This window comes from Neomonachus schauinslandi, chromosome 5 (genome assembly GCF_002201575.2).
Source record: "Neomonachus schauinslandi chromosome 5, ASM220157v2, whole genome shotgun sequence".
Taxonomy (NCBI): Eukaryota; Metazoa; Chordata; class Mammalia; order Carnivora; family Phocidae; genus Neomonachus; species Neomonachus schauinslandi.
Window position 1 is genome coordinate 154,735,002 of NC_058407.1, and position 20,462 is coordinate 154,755,463.

General features: G+C 40.5%; 1 protein-coding gene across 1 annotated transcript in view; it reads right to left on the reverse strand.

The window, feature by feature from the left end:
• USP31 (ubiquitin specific peptidase 31) overlaps positions 1-20,462 on the reverse strand; it is a 64,990-nt gene that overhangs the window by 32,420 nt on the left and 12,108 nt on the right. The window contains exons 3-6 of the mRNA XM_044915269.1: positions 3,173-3,310; positions 1,818-1,906; positions 1,635-1,727; positions 876-1,011 (exon numbers count right to left, since the gene is read on the reverse strand). Of these exons, the coding sequence (XP_044771204.1) occupies positions 876-1,011; positions 1,635-1,727; positions 1,818-1,906; positions 3,173-3,310 (456 nt within the window). The remainder of the gene's footprint in view (positions 1-875; positions 1,012-1,634; positions 1,728-1,817; positions 1,907-3,172; positions 3,311-20,462) is intronic.

The following is a 20,462-nucleotide window of genomic DNA, read 5'->3' on the forward strand; positions in this document are numbered from 1 at the left end:
AATATGAGATATTCGCTATATTAAGGTAATACCACTGGTTGTATTTGTTCTACTGTGGTAACTTCCCAAATGAAGCCACATGAGGACAACGTACAAAACACCTTTATTAATCATGTGATTACATAGCAGCTTCCAGAAGCTATCTAGGGAAAAGTTATTCTACCACAGGATCATCTTTCTTAGTAAATCTAAAATAAGAAACATTTTTCTAAATAAAATCATAATAGTGAATTGAGTAAAAACTGTATGCAAAAATGTCAAGTAACAAATAGGCTAAAAGTATTTTGGGTCCATTTAAATATAACTACTTATCAAAAATTTACCCAAAAAAAGAAGGCAGAAGGGGCACAACATTCCTTGTGAAGGGGCACTTCATCTAAATGAAGTGAGTCTCTGACCCAGCTTTAAGCAGGAAGCGAACCATATTGAGCATCTGTATGTACTGTACCAGCAAGAAGATATCCATTCTTATCACCACAATGGAAAGGGGTTTTCAAGAGCCACTAGTGGAGTTTTCTAAGCCTCTGTGACCTTCAAATACCACAGGGATGCTCTTCGTATTGCCCACATAAGCATCCATAAGGCTAGTTTAAGAGAGGCTCAGTAATTATACTTTATAAACAAAGCTAAAAGAAGGTCTTGGTGTCAAGTCACAGCTTTGCTTTTAAAAATATATGTACAATTAAATGAAGCATGAAAAGTTTTGATGTACATTTTCCCTCTTTGGGTCTTGATTTTTCTTTCCTCAATACAGACACAACTGGTTTTACATTTCTATCTAACCATACTTGGCAGAGGACTGTTAGAAAATTCCAGGAAAACAGAAAGCAACACTTTTATGGCTCATATGTAATTGGCCTGAGCAGGCTTATTACCTGATCAGTGGGGATCTTTGTTTCCATAGACACTGCTTCCCGAAGCCTGGCGACAGTCCCAGACAGAGGCACGGCCACACCAATCCTCATGCAGTGAGAACATTTCCCCTGATACACTACGGTAACATAGAGAGGCCTGTGCAGATCAAAGTCAGATCTTCTCATTAGGCACTTACTTCAACTAAAATACAGAAGCAAAACAAACCTGATCTGAAATTAACACAAAACTGAAGCTAACCCACACCTTTATTTGGAAGCCAAAGGGGAAAAAAAAAAATCTCATCTGGACCTAAGTGGAACCAGAAAACAATAATCAAGACATCTCTGGAAAAGGCAGTCAAACAAAATATAACATCAACACTTGATTCTGTGGTTTGAATGTTCTTTACAACAGCATTAACTCTCAAAAATTTTGAAAAACAGTTCAAATAAAGCAACTAATTAAAAGTGCAACATAAAGTCTCTAGAAAATCTAGAAGGCACTCAACAACCCTCCCCCTGCCCCATACTATCAGTGGATGAGCAACTGAACAGACGACAACCACAGGGACTGTAAAAAGACGCTTGCCCCATGTGCCTGCTCACCCTGCACATTCAGACCAGGATTTATAGACTTCTGTAAGGTTTTTACAATGCCTGTATTCAAGTTATCACTAATCCCATTACTTGTCTCAATAAGTAAGGAGCCCTAACAGGAGCCTACAGAGGAAAGGAATACACAGGAATGTACAGTCTTAATTTTATTACATCTGTTCTTACCTTGTGTGGGGTAGAGGAATTGGCAAAGAAATGCAGAGGAAAGGGTCAAAAGTGTTGCTCTGCTTCTGACAGTGAGGACATGTCAAAGAAGATCTTCAGAAACAAAAACGAAAGACACGCACAGTAAGATCATCTAGAGCTATGTCAAGCAGACCAGTAAGAGACAATTTGATATGCTCATACCTGTACTGGGCTTGAAAAAGTTCTTGTACAAAAGTGCTACAGACAGGAAAAGATGGTCCCTCGGGCATCATATCAGTCTCTGACGGTGGCTAAAAAAAGGGAAAGTACAATTTCACACGTTAGAAGTACCAGTTCTTGATGGAAGATGAACCTGAAACAGTCACAAATGTCCTTGACTTCCTCTACAAGCGGTACATCAGGTCCGGATGTTCCCGTGAAAAGGATGTGCTCCAGGCATCGGAACGCAGCGGCCAGGACGGGGGTCACGAGGACGCATGTCACAGGCTCTCCCACAGACTGTGCCTGTGCTGGTCTCTCCACCCCGCCCAGGCAGCCCGGCAGTCCTTCCACAGGGTGCTCCCATCTCCCTCCAGCTCCGAAGGTCTCCCTCTGGCCTCTTCCAGGAAATAACCCTAGCCACGGTGCCCACCTGCGCAAGCCCCTGCCCACTGCACTGCTCGCTGGGATGCCCAGCCACTCGACGGCATACTGAATTGGCCTTTTCATGTCCACCCACCCAATAATTAGTCACTGAGCACCTGCAGAGAGCCCCGCAAAGGGCATTAAGACACAAAGATAAATAAGACATAGTGCCTGACCTTAAGTACATCTCAATCTGGTGGGAGAGCCAGCCACAAGCACATGGTCCTAGGACAGTACAGAGTGTCCGGGCACAGAAGGACCTTGAATCAGAATTACTTAACACCTTACAAAACCACAGACTGAAATTTCGAGATACAGTGCAGAATTAACAAAAACTTTAAAAGTGGCAAGAGAATAACAACTCTTTGGTCTTAATTATTTCCATTATATAAATCATTTTACCAATCATATTAAGGTTGCATGCATAAAAATTGAGGATGAATCACCGTTTCTTGGTAGAATATTCTAGGGGTTCAGTTCCTATACTCAAATCCAATTGTAACAGCAAAGACCTCCATTCATTTCCTTTTTGAGTGTGTATTCATTTCAGTGAGCTACAAGGCTACATGTCTCACTGCAAAAGAAACCAATTTCTGCTTTAAAAACAGCTTAGTGAACTGGAATCACCTGATTGTAGTCTAAAGCTAGTCATACATGCAAATATGTCCCCTCTCACTAGACTCTAAGTTCCTTAGACACAGCAACTCTTTATGCTGCCAGCAAGCAGTAAACATGGAAAACTCCTCTAAGTATCCCTGAATTTTATACTCACCCAGAGCTTAGTTGATTTCACTATATTAACTAAATGCAAACTGCAACAACTCCTGAGTGGAGGTTTGAGAAAAGAATCTACACTCACTCCATTCACTAAACCACCACGGAGCTCCCTGCTCATGGCTCCTTGGCTGCCCCAGCAGGGTGCACACCCTCACCTTCAGAGGAGGCTGGCCGCTCTGCTTCACAGCATGATTGAGGTCTTCATGAACTCGGTCCAGAAGCCACAGCAGAAACTCCTGGGCGTCATGCTGGGAATTTCCCCGATATTGCAGTGCGTTCTTTGACACAATACTCTACACAGGTAAATAAATCAAAGCGCCTAGTTGAGTTCCTGACTTTAAAGATGAACTATTTATAATCCCAAAGAGGGATGCAAAATCTCAAGGGTGTTAGAGTAACTTCCTAGAAAGACAGCAATATAAAAACAGATGCTTATGTGAAAACCCCACCTCAGAAACGTGTACAGAAGACTTAAATGCACCTACCCAACAATCCTACTTTGAGGAATATATCTAAAGAAACCATCAAACAGCATGCCAAGACTTCTAAGAAAATATTCATTCATCAGGCTTTATAATAGCAAAAAGGTGGTAATAACTTGAACATCTTAAAAATGAGAACTGGTTAAATAAGTAATATAGTATTGAATTATAAACCCCAGTATGAAATAAACACATCTATAAAACATAAATGATTGAGTAAATAAATAAGAAATAAGTCTTCCTTATAGAATTCCAAATAATCAATGTCAATAGTTCCCTCTCAGGAGATGGACCTTAACCTTCTACCTTGAATAGTGACTTGCTTCCAAAGACTAGAATATGGAAAGAGCGATGGCCAATGAAAGGTTCTCAGTGAAATGGTTAAGTTCATGGCTCTGGAGCATAAGGCCTGGGTTCAAATTGCTCTCCCACCACTTGTATTTGTGAGACCGGGGCTTACTCTCTTCCAAAGTAAAAGGGAGAATGGTAATTTAATGTGGTGGTTAAGTAAGATGCATGCACAACATTTCACATGTAAGTAAGATATAATAAGCACTCAAATTTCAGCTGAATATGGGATTTGGAAGTAGGGAGGAAGAAGGGGACACAACTGCACAAAGGGAGGGCAGTGAAGAGACAAAGGCACTGATGAGGCAAGAAAATAATGAGGATCCAAGCTAAGGCAGTGAGGACAGAAACATGAAGGCAGACCTGAGAGATTTAGGAATTTAGGCAGTAGACTCAGTAGGATTTGTGACCGACCTAATGAATGGGGACAGTGAGAAAGGAGGCATTAATGTCCCCAAGGTGTCCTATCTAGATGATGAGCAACTGATGGTACCCCTCATCAAGACAAAATGAAAAAGAAGTCTGGGGAAGATGATAATGAGTCCCCTTTCAAATCCACTGCATTTAAAGTTCTGTGGAACCTCCAAGTGGAAGTACCTGGTAAATAAATGAAGAATACAGATCTGGGGCTCAGTGGAAGAGTGCACCCTAACGACAAAGATTTGCGAGTCAACAGATGGGTGGTAGTTGAAATCATGAGTATAGCTGAGATTGCCCAGACATGGTCATGAGAGATCAAGTCAGAGAACAAATATATTTGGGGGCCCTCAAAGGAGACCAAGAAAAGGCCACCAAAGACATGGCAAGAAAAGCAGGAGAACAGAGTCTCAAGAGTCAAGAGAAGAGGGTTATGAAGGAGAGAGTGATGAATGGGGTTAAGAATGATAAAATAGGACAAAGAACTAAAAACTGTCCACTGCATTCTCCAATTAAGATGATTATAGGGGAGCGCCTAGCTGGCTCAGTCAGTGGAGTGTGTAACTCTTCAGCTCGGGGTTGTGGGTCTGAGTCTCACGTTAGGTATAGAGATCACTAAATAAAATATTAAGGGGCGCCTGGGTGGCTCAGTTGGTTAAGTTCCAACTCTTGGTTTTGGCTCAGGCCATGATCTCATGGGTAGTGGGATCGAGCCCCGCATCAGACTCCACGCCCAGTGGGGAGTCTGCTTGAAGATTCTCTCCCTCTGTCCCTCCCCCCACTCACTCCCTCACTCTAAAATAAATAAATAAATCTTTAAAAAATATTTTAAAAAAAGAAGGGACAGATTTATGACTTGATTATGAAGAACCACCATAACCTGATGATCAGTTAAATGTGAATGATAACAAAAAGATGATTTATGAAGATTCAAATTCAAGGAGGAAAAAAATCAAAGGGACACAAATGAGAGAGAAGACTGAAGTGTCAACTGGCAAAATTTATTATTGGATAAAGTGAGCAAAGGAGAAGAAGGACCCTGATAACAAAGTTTCAGTGACTAGAAGGATACTACTTGAATGCTATCTCAGACAAAGGCACACAAAAGGAGAAATGGGTGTGGGGAGTCTTCACTATACTACAAAACTTCCCCCAGGGTCAGACACCACCTCAATCATCAAATCCAGTATTTTCTTTCTTGGGCTTCACCTTCCTCAATCCCCTGTAGCATTTTATACCTGACACCTTACTTCATCTTGAAATAGTTTGGCTTGTGGCCTTATGCACTCATTTAGGAGAATCAAAGCCAGAGCCATCTGGTGTGGACAGTGGGAAAATGTGAGCTACAGAAGAAAGAGAAGATTTCCCAGTAAAGGGGCGCCTGGGTGGTTTAGTCGTTAAGCATCTGCCTTCGGCTCAGGTCATGATCCCAGGGTCCTGGGATCGGGCCCCGCATCAGGCTCCCTGCTCCGCGGGAAGCCTGCTTCTCCCTCTCCCACTCTCCTTGCTTGTGTTCCCTCTCTCGCTGTGTCTCTCTTTGTCAAATAAATAAATAAAAACAAAACAAAACAAAAGCTCTTTAAAAAAAAAAGAAATGAGGGATGACACCAAGGTTTTTAGTATCTGATTTAGATGGATAATGAAATCAGGAACAGAGGAAGAGACTGAGGGACAGTAGAGCTTTGAACACGCTGAATCTGAGGTACCTACAGGATCCCCAGTGAGGTGAAGTCTGGTGCTCAGGAAAGAAATCTGAGCTGGAAAGTTAAATCAGAGCAGCACTCTCTTACCGTATGAACACAGAGGAAAAAACCCAGGGAACACTAATGAGAAAAGGAGGCAGCCAGGGGCGCCTGGGTAACTCAGTTGGTTAAAGAGACTGCCTTTGGCTCGGGTCATGATCCTGGAGTCCCGGGATCGAGTCCCACATCAGGTTCCCTGCTCAGCGGGGAGTCTGTTTCTCCCTCTCCCGCTCCCCCCTCTTGTGCTCTCTAATAAATAAATAAAATCTTAAAAAAAAAAAAGAAAAGGAGGCAGCCAGATTCTTGAGGAAGGATGGCACAGAAGGGACAAGTCACAATAAGGAAGCCAAAGAAGGTAAGAGCAGCCAGAAGAGCCAGAGAGAAGGAAGCAGCAATGTAAACGACTACAGAAAAGTCAAGTAAGATGGGCATGGAGACGGTCCTTTGGAACAGCAAGTTAAGAAGCTGAAAGTGCAGTTTCAGTGAAGTAGAATATTGACCAGAGAGGGTGAGAGAGAAGAAAAGGTAAGGAAACTGAATGACTGACTGCAAGACAACCACCCTTCATATGCAAGAGACTCTGTTATAGAAGGAAGGAAGAAGGAAAGATGCTCTGCCTAGTGGGGGACTTACAGGGAAAAGGGACTTGCATACTGAGGGGAAGGAGATTACGGAAGGGAGACACCTGCAGAAAGAGCATTCTTCAGTGAGGGGCAAAGGGGGGGGGGTTCAGAAAAGAGGTAGAGAAGTGCCTTAAACAGGAGGTGGGAGAGACAGAAGAGAAGGAGGTAAAGATAGTTACGGATTCAGAAGTTATAGACAGGAAGGCAGGGAACCTTTGTTTTTGTTAGTTGTTTTGGGTTGCTCCTTTTGGGGAAGAAGCACAGGACAGCTGCCAAGAGGAAGTCTCAGGTGTGGTAAGGCTAATGACAAATCTCACGGCATATGGCTGGGGCACACAAACTGCCTGAAGCATGGCAAGTGTGTGGTGTAAGAACCCTCTCTCATATTTACTCCCAGTGGGGGTGGGGGAGTTCTCCGAATACACATGTTCCTAAGAAACTAGTAAGCCGAAATCAAGTTCTTCATTATGTGTCACGGCGGACAGTTCATGCACAGTATCCGTCAAATGTCAGAGTGGAGACAATACACAATTCTTTATCAGGACTGCATTAAATCTGATTTATGATTCCTGCCACTATCGCTTCAACTCATCTAAGCACTTATCCCCCAATCGCTGTGTACAAAGTGCTGTGCAGAGGCTGCTCGACAAGATTTTTGTTGGGCACGACTCAACAGGCAACAGGACTTCCACAACCTCTGTAACTAGGGCAAAAACTGCTCTAGGTCAACCCCACCCTAAATCACTACATCACAAACTAAGCACATTTTACAGGAAACCTCCCTGAACACACACAAACACAAAGGCTCCTTTTTCTGCCCCTTTTTCCTCCTTCACGATGGTGACTTTTTCCCCACTGCAGAGACCCAAGGGACTATTTATTTTACTTCTTACCAAGACAAAACAAAACATAGAATAATAACCATCCTTTAGTACATGTTACAGAAGAAAGAAAAATAGTGGGAGTCAAGAAGGAAAAAATAGTGGGAATTAGGAAACCTGGGCCCAATCTCTGGCTCTGCCACAAACCACTGGTTATCTTAGGTGACTCATGGAACCTGTGATTTCTGGTTTATAAAGCAAAGCAGTTGAGTTGGCCATCGATGACACTCCTAGCATCCCAAATCTTCCCCCAAGCTCTTCCCTTAGAGTCCCAACAAGTGATTTGATTTTTGCTTTGGGCCTCATCTGACATTGCTTTGGTTTGCCTTTTATAATTTTTTGCAAAATTAAACCTTAGTTTATTTTTATTTATGTCCTAAAATCAATCTTTCTGTATTTTTGCAGGTTTAAAAAGGTAATTATCACTGGAGTATGTCATCTATAAATAGCATTGCTACAATCTGAGAAATTAAATTATTTAAATTTGTCACTTCTATGAAAAATAGAATATGAGCCTTCTTAAAATAAACCTTTATTTTATAGAACTTTATAGAATGTGGGTGTGGTGTTTAGAAAAAGATTAACTAACCTATTGGTTTAAATCCTATACATCCTACTATAAATATAAATTTGACCATCGTTCCAATTTTCCCTTCAGTTAGGATGATCCTTAATATCCAGTTACTAAATAAAGTAAGAGTCAAACAAATCTGTAAAGCTTCAAATTTCATAAAACTTCTCTTTACCCTTCAAATAAAATCTTAAGGCCTAGATCTACAGAGAACTTTTTTCCCCTTATAAAGAAAAGAGAAAAAAGAAAAGAAAAGGGAAAAAAAAAAAAAAAAGAGGAGTTGGAAGCATGGCCCTGAAAAGAAAAAGAATGAAGTCTATCCAACTGGCACGGCAATATTAGACATGAGGTTCTTTCTTTCCATAGCACCGTAGTACAGAAGCAGCAGAACCCTGGGCTCCAGGGAAAAGACAGAAACTGGTTCAAGACATGCTTTACCCAATCCCAGGATGAAGACAACAAAGCAACAGCTATTGATGATCTCCTCCTATGGGGAATGGACATGGCAGTATTGATTTGATCAGGAGCTGGCTTACTCTTTCGGGGAAAAGGTAGCTTGCCAAAACTCACCAAACCAAATTATCACCCACTTTCCCTGATTCTATGCCAGAAGAAACGTAGAATTTATTTCCAGTGATTCTGGGTAAGAAGCAGAACTTGGGAGGACAACAGTGCTGAAAATTTAAGAGAAAGATGAAATGTGAACAGCTGAGTTCATAGATGGCATCTAAAAGTAAAATTTGGTTTCTGGACTGTATTGGAAAGAACAGAATAATAACACTTGTCTTGAGAAAAGTTTCATCTTTTGAATCTGACTTTATGGACAACTACTAAGTTGATGAAGAATACTTAACTAAAACATAAGGGATGAAATTGGTACAAATGGATGAATACTGTAAAAACAGGTAAGACCCATGAAAAACGGTGATAGAGAAAGAGTCCATTCAACAGTGTTCCATACCAGGGTACAGCATGCAGCCATGCTCAAACAGGGTTCTGAGTCCTTCATCCATTCTTTCCTCCTCACCTTCACCTCTGGTGGGGAAGTCTTCACATAACACAAGTTAGGCTGAGAGGCCCTTGATATTAGCCAGCTGTGGCAACAACGGGCCCTTGAAAGAAACTGTAAGGCCTCCAGACTTTCACACATTCTTGCCCTATGACTGGAATGCCCTCCACTCCCATCCTTCAAATGCACTCCCTCACTCTCCTTCCTTGGTAGGATGGAGCTGGGAGCTGGGTGGGAAAGGAGAGAGAAAAGAAAGGAGACAAGAGGAAAGGAGCTTCCAGCCAAGATGGAAAGACAACTCAATGAGAATAGTAGAGAGTGCCACACAGAGCCTGTTCATGTGTTCGATTTGGCCATAGGGGAAAGGGAGTTACTACAGAAGGACCTAACATGAGTAACTTAAGTATAGGTGTCACCTGTATCCAAGTTCTCATGATCCAAGCTCAGGAACTAAACAGATTTGGATAGCAAGGGATATTTGCACTGTTAAAAGAGTAGATCTGGGGCGCCTGGGTGGCTCAGTTGGTTAAGTGACTGCCTTCAGCTCAGGTCATGATCCTGGAGTCCCGGGATCGAGTCCCGCATCGGGCTCCCTGCTCGGCAGGGAGTCTGCTTCTCCCTCCTCCCTCTCATGCTCTCTGTCTCTCATTCTCTCTCTCTCAAATAAATAAATAAAATCTTTAAAAAAAAAAAAAAGAGTAGATCTGGATATTAAACAAACTTGCATATACTACAAAGACTTGGTGGCAGGGACTCATTGCTGAAACAGAGACTAGGAAAGGGTATATATCTTATCTAAAAGAGAAAGTTTTAATAAGCGTGTTGAGAAATAGTTATTGCATTTCAAAAAATTACAACTAAGGTGGAAGTAGGGTCAAGGGCATTAGAGCCAGGATGAAAGGGAGAAATACAAAAAGGAATATACCCCAAGTGGTTCAGCCAGATGAACAATGAGCAAAGATTTCACAACAGATCATAGAGCTATATAGGTAGAAAATACAGCAGCAAGAGAAGATCCCCATGTACGTAAACAGTGGTTGGAAGTTTCCACTAGAAATGCAATAGAAACAGAAAGACTGGATGCTGAATACCTGGATTCAAATCCTCTTTCCACCACCTTTCACTTCATGTGTTTTCTCTTGAGCATCGGCTATGTTTTGTGCAAAATGGGGATGAGAATAGTTTTCCAAAAGAATTGCTGTGAAGCTTTAATGAGATTTATTTTACAAACTATAAAAGCATTTTCATTAAAAAATGTTTTTATAAAAGCATTTTATAAACTCTAAAACTCTACAGAGTTTCTATTATTTAAGTTTCAAAAGTCAAGAAAAAAAGAATTATCCTATATAAACCTGAAAAATGTCACAGAGAAAGAAAAGAAAATTTCTAAAGCATTGGCTCTTAACTCTTGGCTGCACATTAGAATCATCTAGGGAAATTAAAAAACAACAAAAACCACGAAGTGGGAGCAGCCCAGAGATGCTGATTTAATTATCTACAGTGGGACCTGATCATTGTTAACCTTTTTCAAGTGTGATTAAAAAAAAAAAATTCTAAGTGAAGCCAAGACAGAAAGAACATGGCCACACTGGAAAAGCTCTGAAGTTTTACTTCCAAAAGCACTAAAACTCATGGGTGGCTCTTTTGTCATAATTGTATTATATCATTTATTACACTGTATTTTATTCATATCACCAGAACACAAAACCTCATATCTGCCTCCACTATTACACAGTGATCTGGAATGTCTTATTCAATATTATTTACCCCAACACCTAGCAAATACAATACTTGAAACAAAACAGTAACAATAATGACAGCTAATAATTGAGTACTTATAACGTATCAGGCATTATACTAATTGTTTATAGGTGTTATTTCCTATAAAATTAACCCCCAGAAGTTCCCTATGTTGTTAAGTATTATCATCATTATTTTCAGACAAAAAAACGTGGGCTCAGTAAAGTGAAATAACTTGCCCAAAGTTACCACTATTCTTCAACCTCCTCTGATTAAAACAGCCTTCAAACATTTTTGTCCAAAATCCTTCAATAAATGATTTTTTTTTCCGTAATTACATGACTCGGGTTCATACAGGGCTTGATCATTCGGAAATGTCACTTCTCAATGTGGGCATAAAACATGTGTTGGAGACTGAACTACAGCTGTACCAAGCCTGAGGCTTCTGGGAGCTTATTTGCTTTTAAATAAATCTTTGTTAATGTGTTTGTTTTGTTGTAATTTGCACTTTTTCCTATGACTGAAATACAGCCCAGAAACAAAAAAATGGAGTTTATCTAATTGAGATGTTATTATTTGAGGAGTAAGGAGGAATTTGGACTATGTCAGAAGATCAAGTTGCAGTATGTGAAGGAGAACTATGTCCCGCCTGAGTGTCCCAGGATGCTAGAGAAAGCAAACAAGACAGAGACAACAATCTGATTCTGGAGAACTACATCTGTCTCTCATCAGCAAATGTAAAGGGGGGATGCTCTTCACCTTACAATGCTCAAGCTGCTCTGCTGGTGGCACTGAATTCTGATCCCGTCCATCCTTCCCAGCACACCCTATGTGGCCAAGTCTCGCTGACTCCAAGGTTAAAGTCAGCTCAGGTCACCAAAATGTGTTTACATATCTAATCAAGTAACTTAAGTAACTCAAGAGTATCTTCTTTTCGGTCTCTTTGTCATTATCCAACACAGTCTAAGATTCTTCCCAACTATAATAAAATAAGCTTTTTAAAAGCTTTTTTTTTTTTTTTAAAGGAGGAAAATTTGACTAACAACACAGTCAAAAAAGCAAACGTCCAGTCCTGATTTAGCTAAAAGGCCTCTTCAACAGTTAAAAGTTAAAAAAGAGGGCGCCTGGGTGGCTCAGATTGTTAAACATCTGCCTTCAGCTCAGGTCATGATCCCAGGGTCATGGGATCGAGTCCCGCATCAGGCTCTCCCTGCTCCTTGGGGAGCCTGCTTCTCTCTCTGCCTCTGCCTCTCTCTCTCTATCATGAATAAATAAATAAATAAAATCTTTAAAAAAAAAAGTCAAAACAGACATCTTGGAGGCCCCCCCCCCCACTTGCTAAATGGGATGCTGCTTCATTCATAAATTATTTATTTAATAAAGATCTTTAGATTTTTTTTTTGGTAAAGATTTTATTTATTTTTGACAGAGAGAGCACAAGCAGGGGGAACAGCAGAGAGAGAGGGAGAAGCAGACTCCCTGCTGAGCAGGGAGCCCGATGCGGGACTCGATCCCAGGACCCTAAGATCATGACCCGAGCCGAAGGCAGACGCTTAACCGTCTGAGCCACCCAGGCGCCCCCTAGATTTTTTTTTAAAGTCAAAACAGAAAAACTAGAAAAGCCATCTAAATATCTATGAAATTATTATATACTCCTACCATGGAACAAATATTTAAGTTTTAGAAAACATGGAGAAATTAATACACAATACAATTAAGCAGAAAGAAGATGCAAAACTACATATGAACATAATTTCAAACTTTTAAAATACATCTTTAAAGACCTTTTTGTCTTTTATCCTATCCTTCTAAATATACACTGAAACATTAACAGTCATTGCCTCAGAGTGGCAAGTTTTAGATGAGTTATCCCTTTCTTCTTTATATGTTTCTGTATTTCCCACATTTTCTAAAATGAATTTGTAACAATGACCATGTGGGGATCTTATGAGAACACACCCTAGTATACTGGCCAGGGAACCCAAATTTTCTGCACAGAAGATGGGGCTGGCAAAACAAAGAAACGTACCTTATTTTGGGCCCCAAATTCTAGTGAGTCGGACTGCACGATGCTGAGAATTTCTTTTTCCTCTGCTACACAGACCTAAGGAGCTCAAACCAAAGTTTTCTGCCTATAGTAATGCTACACCCAAAACTATACCAATCTTTGAATCTCATCACTGGTGGAAAAAAGGGACTGCAGCTAGCATCAAAGAAAAATGGGGGAAAGAGACAGAGAAAAAAAAAAAGAGTTTATGTCTACAGACACCCACCAGGGGCCTTTTTAAGCCACTCTGTCTTGCCAAGTAGGAGGTAAAAGCTTAGCCCTGGGAAGAGAAAAAAACCCAGGGTCAGCTTCCTGATCAAGTGGACAGAAGCACAGGAGGAACATGGGCTTGGCTTATAAACTCAGCATGTGGCATTACTCACTGGCACAGAGGCCAAAGTTCTTGGTTGAGTGGTACTGCTCTTTGGGATGGAAGTGAAGTGACCTATACACCTTGGAGGTGGAATACAGTGAGAAAGACAAGCAGTGGGGGATGCATAAGGTCAAGCCTTGAACTACCCCAAAGCCAAACATGCATATATTTCTTCTATAATCGTGTGTGTGATTATACACAAAGAGACAAAGTATGCATCCTCTTGATTCTGAATATAGTGATATTTGACCATAAACAGATCTAAAATGTTTTTGACCAAACAGCCAATTTTATAAAGGGATCCAAAATATTCTGGAAATAATCTTGCTTTGAAGCATTATTGTTACTGCATTTTGATAACTGAAACATCAACTAGCAGTAACCAAGAGGTATCATTCATAAGTAGATCCAGCAAGTTTCATTACAAATGATGTGTTCATATTGCCAAAAACCTGGAGTGCCATAAATCCAATAAATCTTAGCTGGCTGAAGATGCTTTCGAGTCATGGGCCTGCCATATCGCTTCTTCACACCCAACACTGTGTGCCTGACAGTCAAGCCAGGCTGACTCCTGAGCTGCACACAGGTACAGTCTCCAAATCAATCCTGGCCTCTGCCAGTTCTTTCAACCCTCACCATGAAAATCAGATCGCATAAAACCCAGCACAAGGTGCTCGTCCTGGCTCCAGGCTTTTCCTAGCAAACTACAATTTAGAACCTGCCCATCCTCCGCCTGGTATGGCCTGGCCAATTCTAGTTGGTTCAGGCCTTGGTCATCTCCCTGTAGAAGGTGAAGATTAAATGGAAGAGTGTGTGAATACATAGATAACAAAGGGAAGTCTGTGAAATCAAAACAGGGTAATTCCCTAAGTTATCAAAATGTTACTATCATATGGGTATACTTCCACTCTAAAGGACAGACAAAGCTGTCCTACCTCACTAGTTATTAAAGACATGCAAATTAAAACAGTAAAATGCTACTTCTCACTTATGGACACAAAGATTTTTATTTTGTAACAGTGGGACTTAAAGACATTCTTACACACAGCTAATGGCACAATCCTGTAAAATAAGGTTATCAGGGGCGCCTGGGTGGCTCAGTTGGTTAAGCGACTGCCTTCGGCTCAGGTCATGATCCTGGAGTCCCGGGATCGAGTCCCGCATCGGGCTCCTTGCTCAGCGAGGAGTCTGCTTCTCCCTCGGACCCTCCCCCCCATGCTCTCTCATTCTCTCTCTCTCAAATAAATAAAATCTTAAAAAAATAAAATGAAATAAAATAAGGTTATCAGGGTGACTTAAGGATCTCCAAAACAGAGAGCCACTGAACCAGGAATTTCACTTCTCTATATCCTAAAGAAAAATCAAAAGTAACTGTAGCTTTCTTACAGATTTTAATAATTCATATATGTAATGAATAATAACCATTTTCTGCTCCTAAAAAAAAAGTGAAAGATATATGTAAAAAATCTTCATCACAACCAGAAACCATCCCTGAATAGGTCATCATATACCTTCACTCAATGATCTGAAGAGTTTTTGTCACAAAAATTATCATAATACGGGGCACCTGGGTGGCTCAGTCATTAAGCGTCTGCCTTCGGCTCAGGTCATGATCCCAGGGTCCTGGGATCGAACCCCACATCGGGCTCCCTGCTCCGCAGGAAGCCTGCTTCTCTCTCTCTCTCTCCCTCTCCCACTCCCCCTGCTTGTGTTCCCTCTCTCGCTCTCTCTGTCAAAAAAATAAAATCTTTAAAAAATATATAAATAAATAAATTATAATACAATATGAAATGAAAATCACGTAATGCAAAACTGTACATGCAGTTTGATGCCAATTATGTTAAAACACACAGAGAAGGGAGAAAAAGCAAGAAAATAATATGCCAAACAACATCCATACATTTTCAATTTTCCTCTTTCAATTTTTACATATTTTCTAAGTTTTCCACAATAACTTAGATAATATTCTTATCAAAATAGATTTTATCTCATAATGAACTTCAGCAAAAGAATCCAGACACAAAAGAATATATACTTAATGCAAATCAAAACCACAATGAGGGGCGCCTGGTTGGCTCAGTCAGTGGCGCATAAGACTCAATCTCAGGGGTTGTGATTTCAAGCCCCACATCAGGGGTAGCATTTACTTAAAAGAAAAGATGCCACTTAAAAAAAAAAAAAAAACCCACAATGAGATACCACTTCACACCCACTAGGATGGCTTCAATAAAAGACACACAATAACAAGTGCTGACAAGAATGTACAGAAACTGGAACTTTCATGCATTGCTGATGGGAATATAAAATGGTGCAGCTACTGTGCAAAACAGTTGGGCAATTGCTCAAAAAGTTAGACATGGAGTCACAATATGACCCAGCAATTTCACTCCTAGGCATATACCCAAAAAAATGAACACATATGTCCACACAAAAATGTGTGCATGAATGTTCAGAGCAGCATTATTCATAACAGCCAAAAAGTAGAAACAACCCAAATATTCATTAATGGGTGAATGGATAAACAAAACATGGTATATTCATGTAATGGAGTATTTTTCAACCATAAAAGGGAATGAAGTATAATGATGAACCTTGAAAATACATGCTAAGTGAAAGAAGCCAGATGCAAAAAACCACATGTTGCAGGATTCCATTTATACGAAAGGCAAATCTATAGATACAGAAAGTAGATTAGTAGACACCCAGGGCTGGGAGGCTGGGGGGAAATGAGGAGTGACTGCAATTAGGAATGGGGTTTCTTTGGGGGGATAATAAAAATGTTCTAAAACTGATTGTGGTTATGGTTGCACAATTCTGTGAATATACTAAAAACCATTGAATTGTACACTTTAAATGGGTGAATTATATGATATGTAAGTTATATCTCAATAAAGCTGGGGTTTTTTTTTTTTAATTTTAAGTAGGCTCCACGCCCAATATGGGGCTCGAACTCATGATGTTGAGATCAAGATTTACATGCTCTACTGACTGAGCCAGGCAGGCGCCCCAATAAGGTGTTTTTAAAAAGAATATATACTTTATTATTTCACTCACAATAAAACTCATGAACAGGCAAAGCCTGTTAGAGGTGTTAGAGGTCAAGAGAATGGTTCCCTTGGGGAGGAGGGAGAAGGTGGAACTTGGGAAAGGGCCATCGAAGGAGCTTCTGGAGTGCTGGTGATGTTCCACTTCTTGATCTAGTTGATACATTATCACTTTAGGATAATTCACCAAGCTGTACACTAACGATGTATGCATTTTTCTGTATGTATGCCAAACTTCATTAAAAAGTTAAAAAAAATTAGGGGGGCTGGGTAGCTCAGTCAGTCCTCGCTCAGCAGGGAGTCTGCTTGTCTCTCCACCCCCACTCATTCTCTCTCTCTCTCAATTTTATAAAAGATTTTATTTATTTGAGAGAGAGAGAGCGAGCATGAGCAGGGGGTAGGGGCGCAGAGTGAGAAGCAGAATCTCTGCTAAGCAGGGAGCCTGCTGCAGGGCTTGATCCCAGGACCCTGGGATCCATGACCTGAGCCAAAGGCAGATACTTAAACAACTGAGCCACCCAGGCACCCCATAAATAAAATCTTTTTTGAAAAAGTTTAAAAAGTTAGTTGACTTCAAAAAGGAAAAACACTAAAGTTTCTTAATTTAGCCAGACTCTCACGCCCTAACTCAGTTTATTTAGTCTTATTTGGAGCTGACTGTATTTATCTGGTTGCTTAACTAGAAGCAAATTAAAAACTGCAAAAGACAGGAATGAGGAAGCAGGAGGTAACAGGTTCCTAGGATAAAGCAAAACTGAATAAAGCAAGAGAAAACTAAGGAAGGACCATGAAGAAAGATGGTAGGAAGCAAGAGAGAGTTATTACAAAAAAAGCAGAGATAAGAATTCAAACAATACAGCAATCTAGCACCAATCGTTATATCCCATAGGACTTATAATCCCAGTAGCCCCAAAGAAACCTCCACAGCACAGAAGAACATAATAGATGATGCTCATAAGAGTCTAAAAATCACCAAGGACAGAGTGAAATATATCCAGGATTTTCTCCTAGGAAAGTAAGCGTGTAAATACTCTATCAGGTCAACAATCAAATAATAAAGTTAAAAATTTAAAGACCTGATATTCGAACAAATAATTATCTAGGAAATAACTTATATAAAAGACTTATTCCCCCCAAAGGCCAGATGAATGGGTTAATGTGTTATTCAAAAAGATCATAAAATGACAACACAAGGGCACAGAATGTATCATCCTGAAAAGTACCCTCCAGGGGACAGATGCCTCAGTTGAGACATCTAGCTCTGTAACACTGGAGATTTAAATACTACCCCTTCAAAAATAGTCTACAATTCAAGGGGTCAAAACCTAGAGCACACATGCATCAAAGGTGAGCTCCAAAATAATTAGAGTTGCAAGGCCAAACCCAGAGAAAATTTTGAGGCAGAACACATTTCTCTTCAGCACTTGACTACCGTGGCCTTTTGTAGGATTCTCCATATCTTCTTCCTACCAAGGTCCCTTTCCTATGTCCCAGGCTTGCTCTTACAGGCTGGGCTGGTGGATATGTGAGATGGCTGGTTGGTTTTTCCTGCTAAAATGTTCCCATCACTAAAGGAACCAATGGTTGTCAAACATTGTGATCTGTGAAGCTGGTCTCATATGGCAATGAAAAGGAAAATAAAGAAACTGAGGCTCAGTGACCAGCTCACTAAATTCAAAACCCATGGGTTCTGATTTTCAAAAGGGAAGGAGCAGACCTGCACCCCCGGCTGTCCTCACCCTACTCCTGGCACAATCCTCTGATGCTGACAGCCTGAAGCTTGAGACAGGATCTGGTATCACCAGGAAGTAGGTGTGGGCAGTTACACCAACCTACTCAGCTGCCTGGCATCACAACAGAGCCTCAAAGGGTAGCGACCAACAGGTCTCCAACCGAACCAACCCTTCCTCCTGCGGGATAGATGATAACAAGCTACCAGTGCTCCTCTCTCTCACCCACCTGCAGGGAAATGAGGTGACTCTCCTCTTTCCTTCCTTCCTGTCACTATTAAAATCCTGATATCATTAACTAGTAGCTATTTCCCATGAGTTACTGCTTTTAAAGGGAGTTTGTCTTTTCTTTAGCATTTCTAGCTTATTCTAACTCTCATGGCATAAAGGCTCTAAAATGAGGGAGATTTACCAAGTTGTCACTATACTATTAAAAAGGGATTCTTACTTTACGGGAAGATTACAGAATGTTCCAAGTTAATGTATCTTTAAAATTACCAGGAGCACCTCTAGTCAGGAAAAGTTCTATTATTCTTCTCCATCTATAGAGAGCTCTGGACCTCAAATAAAAGGTTGAATCTCCTTCCTTACAATTTAAATACAAGCCTTTCTCTGCCTCCCTCATTGCTCAAAGTAAAGCAGACACAGAAATTAAGTCCCTGGCCATTCATTCACTCATAAACATGCATACAAAGGACAGGACCAGTTATGGGAAATTTAGAGATTCACAGAATTAAAAGTATGTAGAAATGCCTCACAGAAATAATAATTTACGTATCTACTTTACAATGTTATAAGAAATAATAAAATAATCCACTGTGCAGGGCATGTGGTAAGCACTCATATGTCAGCTGTAGGAAAAAGATGGAGAAAATTCTGTACAATGTGCTACCATTTATCTAAATAAGAGAAAATATGAATACACACACAATACATACACATATACACACACACAGAGCAAAACTAATTTGCTTATATTAAAACAATGAAAGAATAAATCATAAAATTTAGGGAGAAAGAGAATAGAGTGTCAGGATCAAAGACAAACTAGACTTATCTGAATATATTTTATATTGTACATTTGACTTTGGGCCACGTATTTTATTTTTTACATAATTATGCAACAAAATTAAATTTTAAAAAGCAATCACTCAAAATCAAAAGCAAAAAGAAATGAATGAATTTAACTAAGCATCCAGCTGGTGACAAAGTCATACTAAGAACTATTCCAAATGACTTTAAAACACAGTAATTTGACTCTACAGGCCTAGTAGGCCATGTCCTACTGGCAAAAAAAAAAAAAAGAAAAGAAAAGAAAAGAAATCTTAAATATTTTTCAAATACTTGTATGTTGGTGGTAATATCGGGATCATTATCCTGAAACTTATAAGTGCATTGTGGGATAATGCAAATGAGAATTTACACCGGTGCTGGGAACAGGGTTTTCAGCATAGTTCGAGAAAGGAGAAATAGATGCAAGATCAATGAGTAAAATAAAAACCCCGAAATCCTGAGTGGGAATTATCAATATGAATTCATGATTTATTATTTCTTTAAAAGAAGTTACATACTTCCTAGCTCTGTCTACTTAGAAGACACAGACATCACGTGCACCCCTAGTGCCCAGACTGTGACCTCTTAGTGCCATTTGCCAGTAAAAGGCAACCAGGGCTCCTTAAAGAAATGACTGATCCCAGATCCCAGCAGGAAACATGCAAGATGAGCCTAGAATATCTTCCCAGGATTCTGGTGTGACATCACAGACTACTTATGTCAAAAGGACTTAGGAGCCAACTTCTCCTACTGGCCAAAAATGGCACAATTTGAGCATCAGTAAGGTTAATAATTGTAACTGAAACACATTGGATACACACTTAAATCCATGAGTTCATATGGTTACAACAAAAACTCACCAGCCATATTTGGAAATTAAGAAATTATTTTGAGGGGTGCCTGGGTGGCTCAGTCCGTTAAGCATCTGCCTTCGCCTCAGGTCATGATCCCAGGGTCCTGGGATCAAGCCCTGCATCAGGCTCCCTGCTAAGCAGGAAGCCTGCTTCTCCCTCTCCCACTTCCCCCTGCTTGTGTGCACTCACTCTCTCTCCCCCGCCCCCGTCAAATAAATAAATAAAATCCTAAAAAAAATTATTCTGAAAACCAAAAATAAAGGGGAAAGAAAACCTCAAGCATTTATGTTGCCTTTCTTCTCCAAATTTACTTTGGGGTAACCAAATAATTGATAAGGGCAGGAGTCTCTACAGAAATGTTCTAATAAGAATGTTAAAGTTAGGGGAACCTGAGTGGCTCAGTCGTTAAGGGTCTGCCTTCAGCTCAGGTCATGATCCCAGGGTTCTGGGATCGAGCCCCACGTCAGGCTCTCTGCTCAGTGGGAAGCCTGCTTCTCCCTCTCCCACACCCCCCGTTTGTGTTCCCTCTCT